This window comes from Pelodiscus sinensis, chromosome 13, assembly GCF_049634645.1.
Source record: "Pelodiscus sinensis isolate JC-2024 chromosome 13, ASM4963464v1, whole genome shotgun sequence".
Taxonomy (NCBI): Eukaryota; Metazoa; Chordata; order Testudines; family Trionychidae; genus Pelodiscus; species Pelodiscus sinensis.
The window spans coordinates 43066503-43087500 of NC_134723.1; the positions used below are offsets into that span (position 1 = coordinate 43066503).

General features: G+C 44.8%; 1 protein-coding gene across 2 annotated transcripts in view; it reads right to left on the bottom strand.

The window, feature by feature from the left end:
- The window catches only part of TBC1D8B (TBC1 domain family member 8B), a 77257-nt gene that overhangs the window by 53340 nt on the left and 2919 nt on the right, over positions 1-20998 (bottom strand). For both annotated transcript variants that reach the window (XM_075941110.1, XM_075941109.1), the window contains exon 2: positions 11470-11580. In XM_075941110.1, coding sequence (XP_075797225.1) covers positions 11470-11580 — 111 coding nt within the window. The remainder of the gene's footprint in view (positions 1-11469; positions 11581-20998) is intronic.

Genomic DNA, 20998 nt, shown 5'->3' on the forward strand with positions numbered 1-20998 from the left:
AAAAATTTGGAAACCCCTGTTCAAGATATAGCAAAGTATTTTCCTCTTCAGATACATTCTACAGACATTTATGTTGTCTAAACTCCATCCTAAGGTCGGGCCCGATTACCGTCAAGTGGCACTCAACATGGCTATGTCATGCTTTGACTTTGTGATACAGGACAAAGCCACATTTTAATCATATTCTTTAACATGTTAAAGCTTTGGTGACCACAATTCAGAAAGAACTGTTGTTCTGTCTACATAATTCAAGTCCTGTGCAGTGGTGGGTGGGGTGGGGTGGCTCTCCAGCCTAGCCGGACTGTAGCAGCACTCTCTCTTGATCCATTTTAAATCAGTTGAATGGTTAAACATAACATTTAAATGGGATTTTACATCCCTACTCTGATGTTAATTTGCTGCATGGATTTGTGCAAGTCACTCAACCTTCCTAATGTATTTTAATGCATACGTTATTGCAAAAAAAAAAAAAATTAATTTTTTCAGATAAAAGGAGCTGTCAAAATTTTTGGGATATTTTGTAGCATATAGGTTACACTAAAAAGATAGGTAACGTAGAACACAGGCCAACAATTCCATTAGACATTGGCAAAACTATATATATATCACCTTTTTAATTGATACTTATTATCCAGGGTTTATTAGTATAAAATATAGCATGCATAATTAAGCAGAAGAGAAGAACAACTGTGCAGAATCCAATATTGCAGCATTTACTCAAGTGAGCAGCTCCCCGCATTCAACAGAGCTAGATATTTAAGTAAAGGCCAGAGGATTGGTCCCTAAAGCTTATATCACAAGATTCACAGAACAGGTCACTTTTTGATCTCGTTTACGTCTTGTGCATTATGAAGTGCTGTGAGTGTTTGTGAAGCTATGTACATATGTACGTACTTCTGATTCACCATCTAGTTGGTAAATACACAAAAAACATTCTTTGTTGGAATCTGTCCCTACCAATCCCAATTCTCGGAATGTTAGCTATCATGTAATTGAATAGTCGTGTAACCATATGAAATCTTAGCGGTTACACGACTATTCAATAGTCTCTGGGGGCAGGACTGCAGCCAGTGCGCTCCCGGCCCCACTCCCAGGGATCCCCCTGCCACCCAGTGCTACCTCTGTACCAGAGGAAGCAGCGCGGAGTTACAGGTAGAGGTTGACGAGAGGAGCCCGTTTAAAAATCAGCTCCCCAAGCAATAGGGTTGCCAGATGGTTTCAACAAAAATACCAAACACACTCGACATTACATCACAATCTACATTACATCTTATTAAGAAAATATCGGACATTTATATTTTCTCAATTTGTTTCCCCAAACAGAAAGCTCAAATATTGGACTGTCTGGTTCAAAACTGACACCTGGCAACCCTACCGAGCAGACTAGCTGCCTGCTGCCTCTGATACAGAGGCAGCAGCCCCTGTCCATGGGGCATCCAAGCTCCCCACCGTCTCCCCTTCCCCCCTTACACTGCTGCCTCTGATAGAGGAAGCAGTATAGCAGGGACGGGGGTAGGTAGCACAACAGAGCTGGTGTGGTGAGAAACCGGCTTTTAAACCGGCTCCCCTCCAGCACTGGCTTCTGCCTTCCCTCTCCCCACTCCTGCTGCCTCTGCAGGAGGCAGCCAGGGGAGAGGCAGCCAGGTCCACAGAACCGGCATGCGAAGGTAGCCTGTTCGAAAGCAATGCGAGCGGGGGGTTGAGGGGGAGAGACAGGCGGATCCAGTGCTCATGGGGAGTTGGCTCCTCACAGACAGCAGCTCCCACTCTCCCCTCCCCCGCTGCCTGGGGGAAATGCACGTAGCCAACAAGATCAACCGGCTTATCGGTTAATCATGTAGTCTACACAATGACATCCCTACCACATTCTACGCATTCTCTAAAAAACTCAAGAGTTTCCTAAAGAATGCCTACTCTTAAAAGATAGATGCCAATTCTCATTCATTAAGGAACTGCATCCCCAAGGTGTTTTTTAGTTATTAAACCTCACACGATATTAATGTGAATAAAGCCATGCCTTATAGTGGGCCAACAAATACTGAGTTTTCCTGCCAAAAGTTCCCTGACTGTTGTTTCATAATTGTTTGCCTAATTAACGGCATCATTTCCCCAGTACACTCATGCTCTATTTGACTTCCTGAAACACGAGAAGAATGGCCTTTTAAATAAAATATAAACACACACACTCTCAGTATTCTCAGTACTGCCATCTTTCTGCCCACCAAAACACCATAAACGTAGGCTCTCTGCTTCATTTCCCAACAAAAGCCTGTAAACACACTTTGTCCCCAGATTACCGTAAATACTCTGACGGAGACAAAAAGATCTTTCTGGCATTATAAATTTTAATTATTTTATTAGCTGAAGTTGGCCACAGGTTTTATGGGAATAATAACCTTACTCCATTATTACAGTGAAAAGAGCAATAAGACTATCATCTTTTGTGTGTCTACCAGGAATCAAGTACGCACAAAACAGCAAGTAGTCCTCAGGCAAGATTAAAACTCCATTAACATACATTGTAATTATCTTTTTTAAAGTAACAATTGAAGCATTCTTGGTTTGAACAACTGGATAAGACTTCATGGTAGGAACAGCCCTATTTGAACTCTGCATGACGAAGCCATTATATAGCCTTTTAGAGTCACACTTTACAATTTCAACTACTTAGCAGGCAGATTCCCTTTCCCCCGGATTCCTAGGGGTTGAAGTCAAGGCAATAGAATTCTCAAGAGTAGGTATTTATTATTATTCATGTATAGGTATTTTTACTGCACTTGGCTGATGAGTGCAGTATATTTTATGGCAGCCTGTTATCACTGCTGATTTTTTCCTCAGGACTAGTCCTAAGATTTTACTTGCCAACCATTTCCAAAGGTTCATTTTCTAGTAACTTCATAATATTTCCCTTGCTTTTAAAAGTGCTGTTTCAGAGTATGTTATTGCACACATTGTCCCTTGGCCAACACACAATGATGCCCCCCATGCTTTAGCATAATTGGCTTACGAATACGTATCACTCAGACATGCTTTAGACAAAATACCTCATGTAACATCAATTTTCATGTCGCAGTCTGATGGATCTGAATACCCTATTTCTGTGCATGTTTCATTCTTGTATGTGAGGTTAGAAATATGAAGTGTGAAGATCTGCTTATAGTTCTTAATGTGCTAATGAGGGCCATTACGGGTGTCCCAGAAATGTAATGACTCAGATCCCCTCAATGACCTGTAGATAGCCTTGTCAGGTGTCAGCAACCTATGGCTCACTAGGGAGCCAGGTATGGCTCTTCTGAAGAGCCTGAGAAATGTGCTGGGCTGCTGCCCTGGAGTGGGTCTCACTGGTGAGTCTCCTGGCAGAACCTGCCTCTGGAACCCCAGACCCTCCCTCCCCCACAACCCTCTGCTCCCCTATCCCACATAACCCAAACTCCCTGCCCTCCTCCTAAGCCCATACCCTCTCCCCCAATCTCCTACCCTAGATCACCATCCTCTCCTGCCCTAGGTCACAACCCAAACCTCTACACTATTATCCCCTGCCCTAGGTCACAATCCAAACTCCTGCACCCCAATCCCATGCTTGGGTCTCAACTGTCTCCTTCACTCAAACTCAGTGGCCAAAAAAAGTTCCCCACTCCTGTCATAAATAAAGACAGTGTTGAAATCTTCTGTGTTGCATATTTTATTTAAAAATGAAGCCTGGCCAACAAGCCTCCAATTGGGGCCTCGCCCACATCTAGCCACAGCATCATAGCACTCCTCCACCCCCCACATACACACCAACCCTGAGCCCATCATACACATGAACCCGCTGCCCTGAGCTAGGGATATAAAATCCCGTTTAATTGGTTAATCCGTTTGTGATAGATAGAAGTGCTAGCCAGCACCTGGCGACTAAACGGTTAAACTCTGGTAGCTAAATGGGGTGTTGGCAGAAAGCTGCCAAAGCCAATGGGAAAATGTTCTACATTTACTCAGAACCAAAATACTAATTCCCCTTTTTTTTTATTGGAGCATCCACCTGCAATGTATAAAAGTTAAAGGCTGCAATATTGTGCTTATGCAGGGGAAGAAGAAAGTTCTTAACAGGTATCACATTAAAGAAGTGCTTCCTTTTGTTTGTTTAACACAGCACACCATCAGTCTGTGGAACTCCTTGCCAGAGGATGTTGTGAAGGCCAGGTCTTTAACAGGATTCAAAACAGAGCTAGATAAAATCATGGAGGAGAAGTTCACCAATGGCTATTAGTCAGGATGGGCAAGAATGATGTCCCTTACCTCTGTTTGTCAGAGGCTGGGAAGGGGAATACAGGATGGATCACTTGGTGATTCCCTGTTCTGTTTATTCCTTCTGTGGCACCTGGCATTGGTCATTGTCAGAAGACAGGATCCTGGGCTAGCTGGACCTTTGGCCCTACCCAGTATGGCCGTTCTTATGTTCTCATGAAGCAATTCAAGTGTTCCTTGCTGTCTTTTCAGGGTTCTTTAAAAAAAAAAAAAAAAAAAAAAAAAAAAAAATCACTTGATGGAGGCAGCCTATCTTCTAGAGTCAGTGCATCCATGACTCTGGGGAGTTTGTTTTTTTTGTAAGCAGAGCCTATAGAGGGAAAGTATTTAAGGTCTTTTGCAGGCCCCCATCTTCTGCCCTCAGAGTGCCAGAGTGGGGAACAGTTGACATGGTTAAACACAGTTTAACTGGTTAACTGACAAAAGCGGATGTGGAGAATTGAAGGAGCTGCTCCAGCCCAGCTAGAATGCCCCCGCCCCGCCTGCCTTTGGGCTGAAGAAGCCCCCACTGGTTAACCTTAACTGGTATGCCTCACCCATTAAGGTTAAATATTCACATCCCTACCCTGAACCCCTCAGACTTCCACAGCCCCAGACTTCTGCACCCTCACATCCTCAGCCCCTGCCATAACACTCCTGCACCCCCACATACTCCAACCTTGTGCCCTAAGCCAATCATACACACGAACTCCCAGCACTCAGCCCGAGCCAATCATATACCCCAACCCAGACTCCTGCACCTCCACATCCCCAACCCCCTGCCATACGATTGACAGAAGACAGTCTGAATGCACGCATGAAGCTGGATTTGACCAGTTATGATGTAAACTTCCAAGAAATGTGTGAAAAGATGCAGCAGCAGTACTTCCATTAAATAAAGTCTGAGAGTACAATGTTTCATCTATGCTATTATTAATCATTATACCAATTATCAATAATATTAAGTTGTACATTTTCAGTCATGCAAGTGAACCTTCCTATGTGGTGCTTTGTTGACCACTTGTTCTGAATTTTGATGCAGTTTGGCTCTTTGGTTTGAAAAGGCTTCCTGTCTCAGGATAGTTGGTCCTAGAAAGGCATGTGACTTTACCACCTAGTACTGGAATCACAGAACACTAGAACTGGAAGGAACCTCGAGAGATCGTCAAGTCCAGTCCTCTGCCCGCACGGCAGGACCAAGCCCAGTCCTGATAGATGTCTGTCTAACCTGCTCTTGAATATCTTCAGTGATGGAGATTCCACAACCTCCTGAGGCAATTTATTCCAGTGTTTAACCACCCTGACTGTTAGGAAGTTTTTCCTAATGTCCAACCTAACCCTCCCTTGCTGCAATTTAAGCCCATTGCTTCTTGGCCTATCCTCGAAGACCAAGTAGAACAATCCATTTTGAACCTGGTAATTTTCCAAGTGGACAGATACAAAACAAAGGATTCCTGCTCTGAGGCAAAGTCTATTTAAGCAATAGAAAGCAATCAGCCATTTGTCTTTAGCTGGCTTTGGAAACTGCCTGGCAAACCCGGCCTATGAGGATACAAAAGAACTTTGAAGAAGTCCATAGATCAGGGGTCAGCAACCTTTTCAAACCAAAGAGCCAAACTACATCAAGCTACATCACTGCCAGATTGGGGCCTTGTTGGCCAGGCTGCTGCAGGAGCAGCTGCACCACAGCCCCGGTTGCAGCTCCCACCACAGAGCCTGCCCCAGGAGCAACCGGGCAGCCACCAGCAGCTTCCAGGTCTGGACCCCCGGCCATGGTGGTTGCCTGGCAGCTCCCACTAAGCCCACCCTGGCTCCAGCACACAGCTGGGGGCAGGGATGCAGCACTAAGGACCGACTGCCCTGCTTTTTCTGGGGGTGTGGCACTATCCCACCCCACCCCCCCATCTTGCTCTGGGGCCTGTGTTGACTGGTGGCCCTGCTGGGTGTGGAGGCAGACTGGAGGTTGGGGGGGGGGGGGAGGGGTCTGGCCAGGAGGGAGGATGCAGGAGCTGGCTGAGGTCTTAGTGAGGGGAGGGGGGTGAATGTGAGAGGAATATGGGATCTGGGAATAAGAAGGAAGGAGGAGCACTACTTCCTCCCACCCCACCCCATCCCACCCCGATGCTCCCATTGACCATGCTCTGCCGTTCCCTGGGGGTTCTCTCCCCCCCCACTAGTAAGAGGATGGTGCTGATGCTCTGGCCTCAGAGGGGGGTAGTGTGAGTGGGATTATCACCCACAATCTCAGGCTCTAGAGGCTGATGCTTATCCATCAGGCCACTGGGACCCACCCCACCTCCCTGCCTTCAGCTGATGCCTTTTCCATTAGGCCACCCTCCCACTCCAGGCAGCCCCGCTGGGTGCAGGAGCAGGCTGAAGGGATGGGATGGGAGGGTGGCTTACTGGACAAGGCAGGGAAGTGGGGTGGCCTAATGGATAAGCATCAGCCTCCGGAGCCTGGTACTGTGGGTGTGAGTCCCACCCATGCTGCCATCCCCACCCCTTCCAAGGCCAGAGCACCAGCACCACCACCCTGCTGGTGGGGAGAGAAAGCCCCCAGGGGAATGGCAGAGTATGGACACACTGCCTGGAGACAAGTATCAGAGGGATAGCCATGTTAGTCTGAATCTGCATAAACAATGAGAAGTTCTGTGAAACCTTATAGACTAACAGATTTATTGGAGCATAAGCTTTTGTGGGCAAAGACCCACTTCGTCAGATGCATGTCATGGAAATTCCAGAGGCAGGTATAAATATACAGGCATATGAAAAAAAAAGGAGTACCAAACAAGAGTAAGGCTAGAGATAATGAGGTCAATTCAGTGAGGGAGGGTGAGGACCACTTCTAGCAGCTGATGTGGAGGTGTGAACACCAAGAGAGGAGAAACTGCTTTTGTAGTTAGGTAGCCACGTAGTCTACAGCATCAATCTATAAGCTTTTGCTTATTGGTTAATCGAATACACTCTTACATCCCTAGGTGCTGAGTCTTTAGAACCGAGTTCTCCCAGAGCTAAAGTGGTTCACTGTCTGCATGGCTCTGCAGGGATGAAGTAAAACTCTGTGCCTTGTCTGGGGGGGGGGCAGAGGATTTGGCCCAACAGGATAAGATGGTGGGGAAGCCAGAGATAGCAAGGCAGACAGACATCAGTGGCATGATCAGAACACTGGGGAACAATTCCAATGGAGACTTTTGTGATTAGACCCCATCACATATACCCTAGAATTAGGTGTCTTATTGATTGTTCTCCTCTAGAAGAAAGTATGTACAGGAGGAGATTAGGTTATTCTGCAGGAGAAGAGGTTTCATATTACAATGTAAGGATATGGTATCACTGTATTATTAAAAGCAGAGGAGAGTGCAATAGGATATCATTTCCCATCTAACCGGACAGATGATTCCAATACATATTGGATAGGAAACATCCACACGACTCTGGCACAGCATTTAATAGTGGAATTATTTGTATGTAAGAATTTGTGGGAATGCTACAAAGCTTATCTTTCCTCAAAGGCATCTAAAGGAGGTACTGGAGGGAAATTTAACTAGAGTCTTATGTCTCACTACAATGTCTACTTTTTGTTGAAGTCTATTAACTTGAAAGGTTTAAGTAGGAAAAAAGCTGATGAACTAATATATAACATTGCAAAATTTTCGATTTTAACTGCATTTTTAATTTGAGGTTTCCTGAGCTCTAAATAATGTCTGAGAAATCAAATAAATATATAAACATGACATGAGTGACAGCAAATATACAATTAAGATATAATGCTAACCGCAATATAAACATAGTATGTCTAGGAAATATTCAGTACTGACCACATTATTCCACTGAGTCTCTGGAATTGAGAGTGAGCATAACATAAAGGAGACAAAAGTTTGGTCTCTAGGAGATAGATGATCCTGGATACAATTTCTGCACAAAATGGTACGCCATCAAACAGCATGAAACAGAACAAGAAGAAATGAACTAGTACCTGGAGTGAAAGAACAGGGAACTCAACTCTTGCTACAGTCCACGGCTATGTGTACACTCGCGGCTTCTTGCGCGAGTAATATGCAAATTAGACTAAGCGTGGAATATCGCCGAGCCTCATTTGCATACCTAATAAGCCACCATTTTTTTCCAGAAGACGCTCTTGCACAACAAGGAGCATCTACACTGCCCCTTCTTGCACAAGAAAAACCCTCTTGCGCAATACCGTTCTTCCTGAAAAGTAATAGGTGTAACGGCATTGCGCAAGCAGTGTAGACGCTCCTTCTTTCGCAAGAGCCTCTTCTGAAAAAAATGGTGGCTCATTAGGTATGCAAATGAGGCTCAGCGATATTCCACGCTTAGCCTCATGTGCATATTACTCGCGCAAGAAGCCACGAGTGTAGACATAGCCCAAGTGTATTTAACAAGCAAAAGATAATTTAAGGGAAAAAACAATGTATTTATGTTCTGTTTATTCCCATGAATGCTGCCCTCCTACTGCCTTGTGTGCAAACTTATCATCATTCTCCTGACCTCTGTTGAGCTGCATAAACCACAAACAGCTTAGAATGGAAAAAAGCAGTGTACATTGTGCTCTAGGAAGAATACCAAAGCAGTTTCATAGCATTAGAAAAACAGAGCTGCATCTGAGAGCAGGGAATCTGATGGCAGAACACAAAGACTTCACAGCAGAACCACCAAATCCTGGGTCATAACTTGTTTTCTTATCACACTATTGGAGCTACATAGGGAAGGATTGGGTTGGGGAAATACACAAAGAGTTAGGGGCAAGTTTTTAAAAGCATCAATACCCATTTTGTACAGAATTCCCATTGTACCGCTGAAAATTTCCCCACTGACCCTTTCTCCAAGGGAACTAACAACTTACAGGAACTACAACTTACAAACAACAGAGACAACCAAACCCTGGAGCAGGAGCAGGGGTCTAACGCAAGCCAAAGAACAGGGTAATAATTGCCACAGTTACGTTTTATTTTGATGACGGTTCTCTCATCCCTTCCACTTTTTAATTCAGAGTAGAGATAATGGAGGGGGAATGGCAGAAATGGAGGAGTTAGTACAGCTATGACAATGACAGCTTGTCACCCTCCTAGGTCTAATAGCAGGTATGGTTTTGTAGGCATTAGGGATGTAAAATCCCATTTACTGGTTAACCAGTTAAACATACTGTTTAACCAGCTAACCAAGTAAAAGGTAGGCAGGTCAGCTCCATCCTGGCTGGAGCAGCCTCGCCACCAGCCCTGTGGCAGGAGCAGCCCCTGCCGTCAGCAGGCCCAGGACGACGCAGCCCATCTGCAGGGCGCCTGGGTCTGCCAAAGCAGCCCCTGTTCACACTAGGCCCCTCCTGAGGTGCTGGAGCAGCCCATTGCACATGTCAGGCGGGGAGCTACTGCAGCCCCCACCAGTTATCCTTAATGGATGAGGCTTACTGGTTAAGGTTAAGGATTACCAGTTAACTGGTTAAACATTCACATCTTTAGTAGGCAGCGTGAAACAGGTGAGTCCGAAGGAGATATGTGAAAGAGGATGAAACTGTGGCCTTTGAACTTACTTGCCATTTTTACCTGTACTGTAACTGAATACTTTGTCATAGCAGCTGCCTGTTGATCATGGTTGATATTTAGTTAAGGATGAACTCTCCTATGCTAATACAAATCTTATTAGAACAGGACAATAGAAAATGACTGCTGTACTGCTCAAGCACCTGGCATAGTTCCAGTGCCTTCCTCGCCATAGGAAGAGATGAAAGCTGTAGTGATGTTAAAACAATTAACTGTTTTAAGTCAGGGCCTCACGCCCAGCCTGTTGCCTGGTCCCACCATAGCTATGGGATCCTACCACCTGGCTCGCTTGCCCCTCTGCAGCTGGGGCTGCTCTGGCCCGGCTCAGTGCACCTGGCCTCTGCCTGATTTCACCGGCAAGGGTCAGCGAACTAGTAAGCATACGGGTAAGTCTCATGCTTACCAGTATACCATTTAACATCCCTAGAAGGTTGTGGCACCCACAACTCAGCTTCCATTCTCTCTAAATGCTCCTGAGAAAGTCTGTTCAAAGTAGGTTTGCACTGAAATAGAAACCTCAGCTATAACATCTATACACCTTTAATAGTCAATAGGAAGTCTATTGACTTCAATGAGTGTTGGATCAAGGCCTAACACTATACACTCTTTATAATGCCAGTGCCTGTATAGGTGTGTCTATTTGCCTTGCATTGTCTGTGCAACTAACTTGGATCTAACTGGTTTAGGGATAACTTGACTGAATACTGAAAAGGGGGTAAACATTAGTTTTACTCTAATCCGCTAGCAAAAATCTGCAGCTGGCTAAACTCCTGTTACAAAACTCAGTATGAAAAAGTTCCATATTATTTCCTCAGTGCTTTAGCTTTATATCCTCTTCAGAAATATAAAACATTTGGGCAAAATGTATTCCTGAGGGGGAAGCTATCAACAGAAATGGACCGTGGAGGCCCTTTTGGGATGATTTGTGTTTTAGTTTATCTTCAAAATAAATGAAAACTATTAGAATAGTGAGGGGAAAACAGCATTAATATAATTCCTATAATATTAACAAATTTTATGATAATTAGTGAGTATGTCAAATTGTCTGCGAGTCTATAATCTTTTATATATGATGCTTTTTATTGTGACATCTCCCAGAGGTCAGTAGTTCTCAGTGAAGAAGTGAAGTGCTGTTTGTACAAGCCTGTACCTATTATTTAATAAAAATAACTATGAGACTAAATCAGGAATTATTAAAGGCAGAATGTTTGGTACAAAATGAGACTTAGTATTTGCTATCACCTGTCTCTCTCAATGTGTGTGCGTGTGCGCGCGCGCGCGCATGCGAGAGAGAGAATAAATGAAATCCATTCTCTATGATCCAAACATTTTCTAAATGAATACAAAGGAAAGAAAAATACCACATTGAAACAGGTCATAAAAGAAAAAACCCAAATACTTCATGCTGGACTTTTAAGTGCAGATGTACTGGGCCCTTAAAGGAACAGCAGTAGTCAAGTTTTCCATTTCCTCAATAATGGAAATAGGTGAGCAATTTTCCTGTTAAAAATGGACGGGGTTTGAAGGAGGAAAGAAAGAGAATTACCCCCATTAGATGTTTACATATTCTCTGGCAGACTGGCATTAAGAAAAATATTTGCCACTTTTAAAGCCAATTAGCCTCTAAACAAAGAATCATACTTACCACATGCAATGGACCAGTAGACTTGAGAATCTGGTGTTTGATGCAGGATGCGAAATGGAGCCACTTTTGATGTTGAGTCCAAGACTGCATCTAGTGTCCCCATGAGAAGGCCTGTTGTATTTAAGGTACAGTGTTAGACAGTTTATTAAAGAGAGAGCTATTAGGATGTTGCATCATATGTTCAGACTCTAATACTGCATTTCTTACTCAGCATGGGATATTACACATCTAAGTCTCACACACTTCCACACAAAACGTTTTTTTTTTAAGCAGATATTAGTTTTCAAAATAATTCTGTTGCACTTCCTATCAAGATAAAAGCCTCTTAAAGAATAACACAAACCAAGAGCAATTAAGTACCAGTAAGTTATTTATACAAGTATACAAATCTTATCTTGCAAACTATAGTAACTGTGTAGAATATAAGTGAGCAAAATCACATTTTCCACCACCAGAAGCCAGCATTTGATAGTTTATACACTCTACCTTATATAAAATGATAAATAAATCATGTTTATATTTGTTTGAAAAGCTTTTGTTTTATTGTATTATTCATAACACTGAGCTCATTTGACACTTGGGCTTGACTTAGCAGATTTTTTACTATTATCTCTCTGGCCATTCTCCCAGTGTCATTTTTGGCTATGATACACAGCACAAGGATATATTTGCAAAATCACCACTTTCAAAGACTGATGCAAGCACTCATTTTAAAAGGGTGATTTTATTATTTTCTGCTACAAAGCTATGCTGCTCAAAAAGTCAAAACGTTCTCAATATCTATTGCAAAGGCTGACAACATTTCACTAGCAGGTCTCCTCTGCCCCATTCTCACAGCTCCCATTGGCCAGTTTCTTTGCACCACATGAAGACCTGCTGCCCTCCTCCCCCCAAAGCCACGCAGAGACATGCGTGCCAGCAACATCTGGCTACCTTGAATGGTGTGGGGCCCACCTGAGTGCCATGCTGCGCCAGTGTCCAGGAGCTGCCTATGGTAAGTGCCTCCCTGCCAGGGCCTGGGCCTGAACCTCACATCCTCTTCCACATCCCAAACACAGGACAGAACCTCATCCTGAACCAAAACTCCCTTCCAGAACCTGTAGTCCCTACTAAATTTCTGCCTCAGCTCAGAATCCCCTTCTGCACCCAAACTCCTGTCTGGACTCCATCCCTGCTCCTGTACCCCAATCCCCTGCCTGGAGCTCCCTCTTTACTCAAATTCCGTCCCAGACCCCAAATCCCCTCCATTAATATAAGATAGTGCAGCCAAATAGTTGCCAACATTTTTAAGTGACACCCCACCCCAAGAAAATTATTGCTCACCCCAATGTACCTAATTGTTGCTACCACTGTTATATAATTGTAATAAATGTTGTACAAATGTTGTCATGTAAGTTATCTTTGGAAAGGCTACGATTTGCTGAATAGGATTATGCTACTTGTATGCATGCAGCATTTTGTGTTTGAAATTGTGATCTTTTGGCTCTATACCTCTATTTGTAAAATGTGTGGTCCTAGGTAGCACTCCCAAAGTATTTAGCCTGCACAACTTGAGGGAACTATTTGTGTGGCCCATCAAAAGAACACTGAACTCACAACAGAAGATACAATCTACATTGACTGGACTTTCCGGGGAATGTTCCATCTGAAGCACAGGGAATGGCCGCTACTACAACGGTAATGGACATGAGCCCTGCCCAAGTGACTCCAAACACTATCTTGTCACCTGTAATGAGACCAATGGGTTTCCCTTCACTTGAGAGAAGCTATAAAAGAGGCCCTGAAAACATCCCCATTTTGCCTCTTTTCTGCTCAAGCCTCTGGACTGTGAACTTACACTAATAGGAGCATTCTGAGCAAAGGATTGAGGCTCTTCCAAAGATATGGAAGCAGGGGACACAAAGCTGGGGGATAAGGAGAGGCTTAAGGCAGGGGGTGGGACATGCAGGAGTCAGGGCCGAGGGTGGAAGGGGTAGGGAGTCAGGGCAGAGGCGTGGGGGTTGCTGCAGGCTGTTCCCCAGAGTCAGCACATAGCGGCAGGGGAGCTGTGCTGTCCAGCCAATGGCTGCTGTCTTGGGCAAGGCCAAGGCAGCAGGGGCTGTGCTGCCTGGCCAGCAGCTGCTCTACATCTCTCTGGGGCTATCAGGGCAGTAAGGATGTTCATGCTTGTGGCCCTCCTGTGGTCATTCTGAAGTATAACTGTCTCCCATGCTTGCTGCTCCCACCCCCGGTGGTCATTCTGCTATATAGCCATCCCTGCTATCACAGCCCTCCCTTTGGGTGCGTCTAGATACATGGCTCCATCAACAGAGCCATGTAAAGTAGTTTACTCGACATAGTCAATGAAGTGGGGATTTAAATAATCCCCGCTTCATTCAAACAAAAACGGACGCTGCGCTGTGCCGACAATCAGCTGATCCAGCACAGCACGGCAGTCTAGACGCGGCATGGTCAACAAGGGAAGAGCTTGTCGACAAAGGCTTCCCTTGTCGACCAAGCCACGTCTAGACTGCCATGCTATGCCAGATCAGCTGATTGTCGGCATAGTGCGGCAGCCATTTTTATTTGAATGACGCAGGGATTATTTAAATCCCCACTTCATTGACTATGTCGAGTAAACTACTTTACATGGCTCCGTCGACGGAGCCATGTAGTCTAGACGCACCCTTTCTGTTTGATGATGGAAAAAAAAAAACACACACACACACACTTTCCACACACATCCCATTGTCTTGGCACAACTAAACTCTTACCTTGCTTTTAGTTATGATAAGAGAAAGGTGCATACTATGTTTGGTGGTCCTTGAGCTTTCCATTGAGGAGTTCTTAAATAAACAGACTCAAAGACAGACAGATGGCCAGACAGAAACAAATGCACTAACTCTCTCAAATATATAGTAAATATTTAGATTTTAGAGAGTAAAGGATTGGCAATGGTGTGATTATTGGGTAAGATCTGAGTGATATATATACCTAGGGTTACCAGATGGTTTAAAAAATATACGGGACACACTTGATCTCAGATTGGGGGCGAGGGGGCCAGCCGGCAGGAAGCAGGGCTGGCTAGGAGAGGGTTGGGGGGAGTGGGGCTGGCCGGGGGGGACGGGACAGGACGACTAGTCGCTGGGGAGCGGGGCTGGCAGGAGGAAGGGGAAGAGCGGGGAAGGGGGGAGAACCGGCCATCGGGGAGTGGGACTGGCCCAGGCACACAGATCCTAGGGTGCTGCCCATCCCATGCACGGTCCCGGCAGGATGCAAGGGCAAGTCTGGCCCCAGGGATTCCATCCTGCCTCACCCCCAGCCCCACCCCCCTCCTCTCTACTGCATAGTTGCGTACTGCCTGGCTGGTAGACACACTCATGCAATGTGAGCGTGTCTACCAGCCAGGCAGTACGCAACTATGTACTGATACTCATGATGATAATAAAAAACTTAATTAGAAAATACCGTACATTTCTATGTCCGGTATTTTCTCAATTTGTTTTCTGGACAGAAAGCTGAAATACTGGACAGTCCGGTTCAAAATCGGCAGGTAAGAGGAAAGGAAGCAGCCCAGGGCAGGGCATTTATATATGACCCACAAGCTGGCGTGTTTCGGCAGGAAGCCCAGATAGATAGACAGGACCACGTCAGATCTGAGTCCTTAGGGCCCTGGGCTGGGATCCGTGAGAGAGGGTGGGCCCGGACCCTTCTCTCCCTGCTGTCTAAAGTGGCATTACTAGACAACGTCACATCCTGATTTGAACTAGCCCAAATCATGACAAAGAAAGACTAGTGCTGGACAGACACAGCGTGGGTCGAACTTTGGGATTCGCAGAATGGGTGATAGTTAGGACAGATAAATAAAAACACCAGGTGACAAACTTTACACATGCATAATGTTAAAACTATGAACACAGAGACAAGTGAGACTTATATGTCATCTGAAAGAGTGAAAGCTCATGATACCATTTATATATTTTTGTTAGTCTCTAATGTGCTACAGGACCACTGGTTTTTTTTTTTTTTTTTTTTTTTAAAGTTACAGACTAACACGACTACTCCTCTGAGCCCCCAGGCTATTATTACATTTAAAAAGCTGAGCCGCAATGGTCTGGAACTGGGTGCAAGATGGGAGAGCTGAGTCTGGGGACTCATTAATTCCTATCAGTTACTCGACTATCCTGTAGTGCCTGGGGGCAGGCCAGCAGCCACTGTGCTCCAGCCCCACTCCCAAGGAGCCCCCTGCCACCCCACACTGCTGCCTCTGTATCAGAGTAGCCAGGCAAGTGCTGGTCTGCAACATGAACCAGTTTAAAAACCAGCTTCCCTCACGGACTGGCTCCCTGTTGCCCTGCACTGCTGCCTCTGACACAGAAGCAGAAGCCTGGAGTGTCAGCGGCTCTTGTCCAGGGGGCGGGGGCCGAGCTCCTGGACCTAGCACGAGCTGAAACTGAGCCGGGCTGCTTGCCCGCCTGGCACCTAATACATTTTAAATGCAGAGCTGCAGCAGGGGTAGGTCCCAGACCTGGCACAAGCCAGGACTGAGCAGGTCTGCTGGCCAGCCTGCTAAAGAATTTACTGGCAAGGGAAATGGGGTGAAGTGCATGTAATCTATAGCATTAACCTATAAGCTTTTGATAAGTGGTTAACTGATTAATCGACTACACTATTACATCCCTAGCTGAGTGCCAGCTCGTGCTGGGTCCCAGACGCTGCACCTCTGTTTTTTAAATGTAGTAAGAGCCCCTGTGATCTTACTACATTTAAAAAGCAGAGGTACAGCATCTGGGACTGGGCACAAACTGGAACTCAGCTGTCCGGTCTCGCATCAGGTCACTTGCTGCATCTCAGCCTCCCCTGCCCACCTTGGAGACAGTGCTGGGGAGAACCGGCTTTTAAGCTGGCTCCCCCCAGCACCGGCTCCTGCTCATCCCCTTGCTGCCTCCGATACAGAGGCAGCAATGGGGGGGGGACGGAAGCAACTAGTCAAGTAATGACTTGGCTACTCACTTACATCCCTAGCTTCTTTCACAAAAATCCACCTATATTGTTTGCTCAGGTCATGGGACCTATTTAGAAATCTAACACAACAGGACGCCAAGACAAAGTAGGGCTTCTGGGCACATTCATATCACAAGTAAATAATAAGAAGAAGAAACACCTCAATGGCAAATAAATTAGCTTTTGCCCAATACAAATTTAGCATTCAGAAAGATGCTCAAGTTTATTTCAGGGACTGGTTTAGCATCTGGGCTGCCAAGTAGTCAGCTGAGAGCCAATGGTGACTTAAAGCCAACTACGTCAACCACTCCCAGCGAAACTGCACTGTGTGCTTTACAGCTGCATCCAATTTAGGAGCTTTTGTGCTGCAGAGTTCAGATCTCCACTTGAAACTAGTCCACAGTTTCTGATGATAGGTTTCCCAGAAGTATATACCCTGATGCCACTAAGAGAGATATTACCTCTTAAGCAGGTGAACCTCAGAAAAACAAAGATTCTGTTTCTATTAGGGATGTAAAATCCTGTTTCATCAGTTAACTGGTTAAACGTATGATTTAATCAGTTAACCGATGAAAGGAGGGGGGAGGGGTGCCTGCCTACAGTGCACTCTGGCATGCCACAGACAAGGTCTGCTGCAGCCCAGATGGAGCTCCCCTGTCTGCGGCGGACTCCCCAAAGGGCCTGAGCAGCCCCCCTGCCCATAGCAGGCAGGGAGTTGCTCCAGCACCTACCCATTAACCTTAGTACGTAAGCCTCATCTTTTAAGGGTGAGGCTTACTGGTTAACCAGTTAAACATTCACCTCCCTAATTTCCATGCAAACATCCCAAGCTGAGTAATACTTCAAAAACAGCCTACAGGACTTGAAAAGCAGAGTGGCATAAAATATATTTTCCCCAAAAAAGTCCATAAACAACTTTTTCCCCATCAGCACTAGCTGCTGGAGCACACAGTCTAATATAAACATTGTATGAATTGTTGTAGTTGTATTGATCCCAGGATATTCAAGAGACAAGGGAGGCGAGGTAACATCTTTTGTGGGACCCATTTCTGTTGGTGGAAAGACAAGCTTTCGAACTACGCAGAGCTGAAGAGTTCTGTGTCTCTTGAAAGCTCCTCTCCACTAGGGATGTTAGATATTGTTTAATTTAATAATCGTGTAACCGCACATAAGCTTAGTGGTTACATGATTATTCAATGGTCCATGGGTAGAGGGTCGACAGCCAGTGAGCTCCCAGCCCCACTCCCGGGGCCCCCTCAGCAGCCCTGCATTGCTGCCTCTCCATCAGAGGCAGCAGCGTGGGTTGGTAGGTGGGAGCCGGTTGGCGAGGGGAGCTAGTTTAAAAACTGACTCAGCTCCCCACAGACCGAGGCTGCGCCTGCATCCCATCGAGCAGTCTGTCCGCGGCTGATGCAAAGGCAGTGAGGGGGAGGGGAGTCCATGTAGTCATTTAGATTAACTGATAAGGCCAGGCTTATCAGTTAATCATTTCCACAACAATACGCCAACATTTACAACTTTGCACTCATTCAAGGGCTCTAGTTGCTATGTGAATGCACGAGAAATCAGGAGACTTTATTGCCATTGAAATTTTCCATTTCATCCTCAGCTTCATCTCAGCTCACAGGTGATTTTAAGCAGGGAACTTGAGCAAAACCTTTCAGCTCCTTTGCTTTATGTTAATGTAAAAGAATATCCACTCACTGTTTTCTGGAGCCTTCTTGTTCACATATTAACAAATATTACTGAAATGCTCCCCTTGGCTACATTAATTTAAATATGTGTAAGTCTGTGGGCAATAAAAAACCAAAATCCTGGTGTATTGGGACTTATAAATACCTTAATTTACACAAATAAAGCAACTGGTGAATTAATTCTTCTCCCCTACTTCAAGTTACATATAAAAATCAGCTTTAAAAAACACCAAGCGCAGTAAGAAGCTGGGACTGGGGAGTCATAAGCTCTGCCCAAGACAAACAGGCAAGAAGACTAGTATTTGTCTCCAGGACCAATGAGTATGAGCAGCTTTACCAGCAGCTGCATTAGACAGAAGGTCTTGACTACAGCTTCAACCCTGAAGAGCATTTAAGCACCACAGATAAAATATCACTGCCCTAGCATCTCTGTGTTCCTGTTCAGCTAACAAGTTTTGGAACATAAAGGATACTCTCTAGTTCTACACCATGCAACAGAAAGAGCCTCCCAGACTCCTGCAGAGTTTAAGAAGTTTTTAAAGCTGGAACTCCTAGGTCAAGGAAAACAATTAAGCCCTAGGAGAATGTAGAAATGATTAGCTTCCCAGGGCTATAAAAAAAAAGTCTTGATTATGAGTGCTCATTCTGGTCCAGTGGAACTTGGGAATTTTGAACTCTTCCAGGCAGCTTTCTTTGCTGTTACTGCAAGCTTTTATAAATGCTCAGGGCAACTTGAATGCTCTCAGTAGTTCAGATATTTGTAATGACCATCTCTAAAACAAACTACATGAACATCTAAAACACTGCTGTGAGGTACAAGCTCTCAGTTATCACTAATGAACAAAACAGAGTGAGAGATTCTAGATCAAGCCATTTTTTGCAACAGCACATTTCAGTAATCCATCTCAGGACTTGCTTACACAAAACAGCTGGAAGTCACTTCCAACAGTGCTGGTGCTGCCCCCCACCCCACACACACAGCTAGAGCAGACTAGTTGTCCCATGATTCAAGAAATGAAAAAATGTACTCCCTGCTGGCCTTGTCCAGGTCAAGGTCTGAGTGTTTTACACTCCTGTTTCTAAACATGCTTGAAAACAGAAAAACGCTATGTACGCCTCATGCAACAGTGGTGTTGCTAGTCACACAAATATCTGCATCGCAAAACAGTATTTCCTTATAAATCCCAAACCTAAACACTGCACAGATCACACAAGATGATTCTTATTAACACAGTTAAGTTTTCATCCCATTTTCTACAACAGTTAGAAACCAGCTGCAAGCCAAACATTGGAAAGGTTCAATCTAGTAAAACAGCAGCTGGTAAAATCCGTTCTGTCATATATTCTAGCACTATACATTTAACACTGCAGCAGCATCCACCATCATGTGTTGAGAAGCGGCCATCCTACTATCATATACCAAACCACTCACCTCTGGTGTCCTGCTCACCACGCTAAGAAAACTCCCTGTAAAATTAAGCAGTGCTATCCAAGTATTTTTTAATAAGTCTAAGAGGAAACTCTATTGTCACTAAAAAAAAAAAAAAATGTTGATTTTCTGACTAGATGATTAAATTTTAAAACCGGGAAACAGGGTAAAATCCATATTCGCAGAGGGACACAGGAAAATTTCTATCTGTACCTGTATCTGCAAAAATGAGCCACAGATATCTGTATTGACATCTGCAAATTTGGATACCCGCAGATATAAAGCAGATATCCAGAAATCTGCAGGGTTCTAGATACAAAATTTGTATCCATATCTGCAAAGGAAAGCCAAGGATGCAGTTACTGTTGGATTTTCAGGGTTCTACATATAAAACCATCTCTGCAGCTACTCGTTCCAAGTTTCTGGGATTGTGGACTGTCCACAAAAAAGAGAGAACAGGGTCATGATATGAATCAACAAGCAACAGCCCCTACAGAAAAGAACAAGTTACAGCAGTTATGGGTAACAAAAAAAAAAAATCAAGACTGAAGTAATAGGCAATAAGTAGTTCAATACTGAAGGGAAAAGATCATTCCTTTCCTCACCAGCAACAAACAAACCCCCTTACTCCAAGCCTGGATACTCCAGCTCTTAGACTCATATGAGACTTCTAGCTTAATATATGGAGAAGGGAGGATTTGATTCCAGCAATGTATATTACCTAAAAATATCAGCTTTTCTGGCTATTCCATTTTGTCTATGTACCTTGTGCTGAAAGGAAAGCAGAATCCCTTTGAGACAACCAGAAAAATGGTATAAGCAAATTAATCTTTTGGTTTCTACCTCTTCATTGAAAGGCTGGTATTATGTTGCAGTTAGTTCTCTCATGACTTTGAGAGGCAGTGGGCCCTGTTTGGCATTCTATGCTCAGTTTATCCCTTCGGTTCCCTTGTTTTGAATAAGGATTGCTGCCTCTTTCAGAAAGAGTGAGAGTAGAAAAGGAGGTCCTGGGGGAAGACAGCTTAAAAGCTGGTTCTTCCAGCACCAGCTCCATGGGAGGGGACAGAAGCGATGGTCCACCTTTGAAATGTACAAGAGTCCCCCCGCTGGGACTCTGGTAAATTTAAAAGCAGAAACACTGTATGGAGCCTGGGATCAGCAGGGGGACTCTCCACTGGCCCCAGACTCCATGTGGTATTTCAATCTTTGAAATGCACAAAAGCCCCTGCTGGGGCTCTTGTACATTTCAAAGCGGCAGGGATACTACTCTGCTAGCTAATTAAGAGCCTGTCTGCATTACAAGCTTAGACATGTCTTTGTAACCAGGGCAGAACACTCCCATCTGAACCTAGTTACAAGAAACATGGATATACATCTTGCAGCTTTGCTGCCATCAGAACTGTGGTGTTGCATTGATATCTGC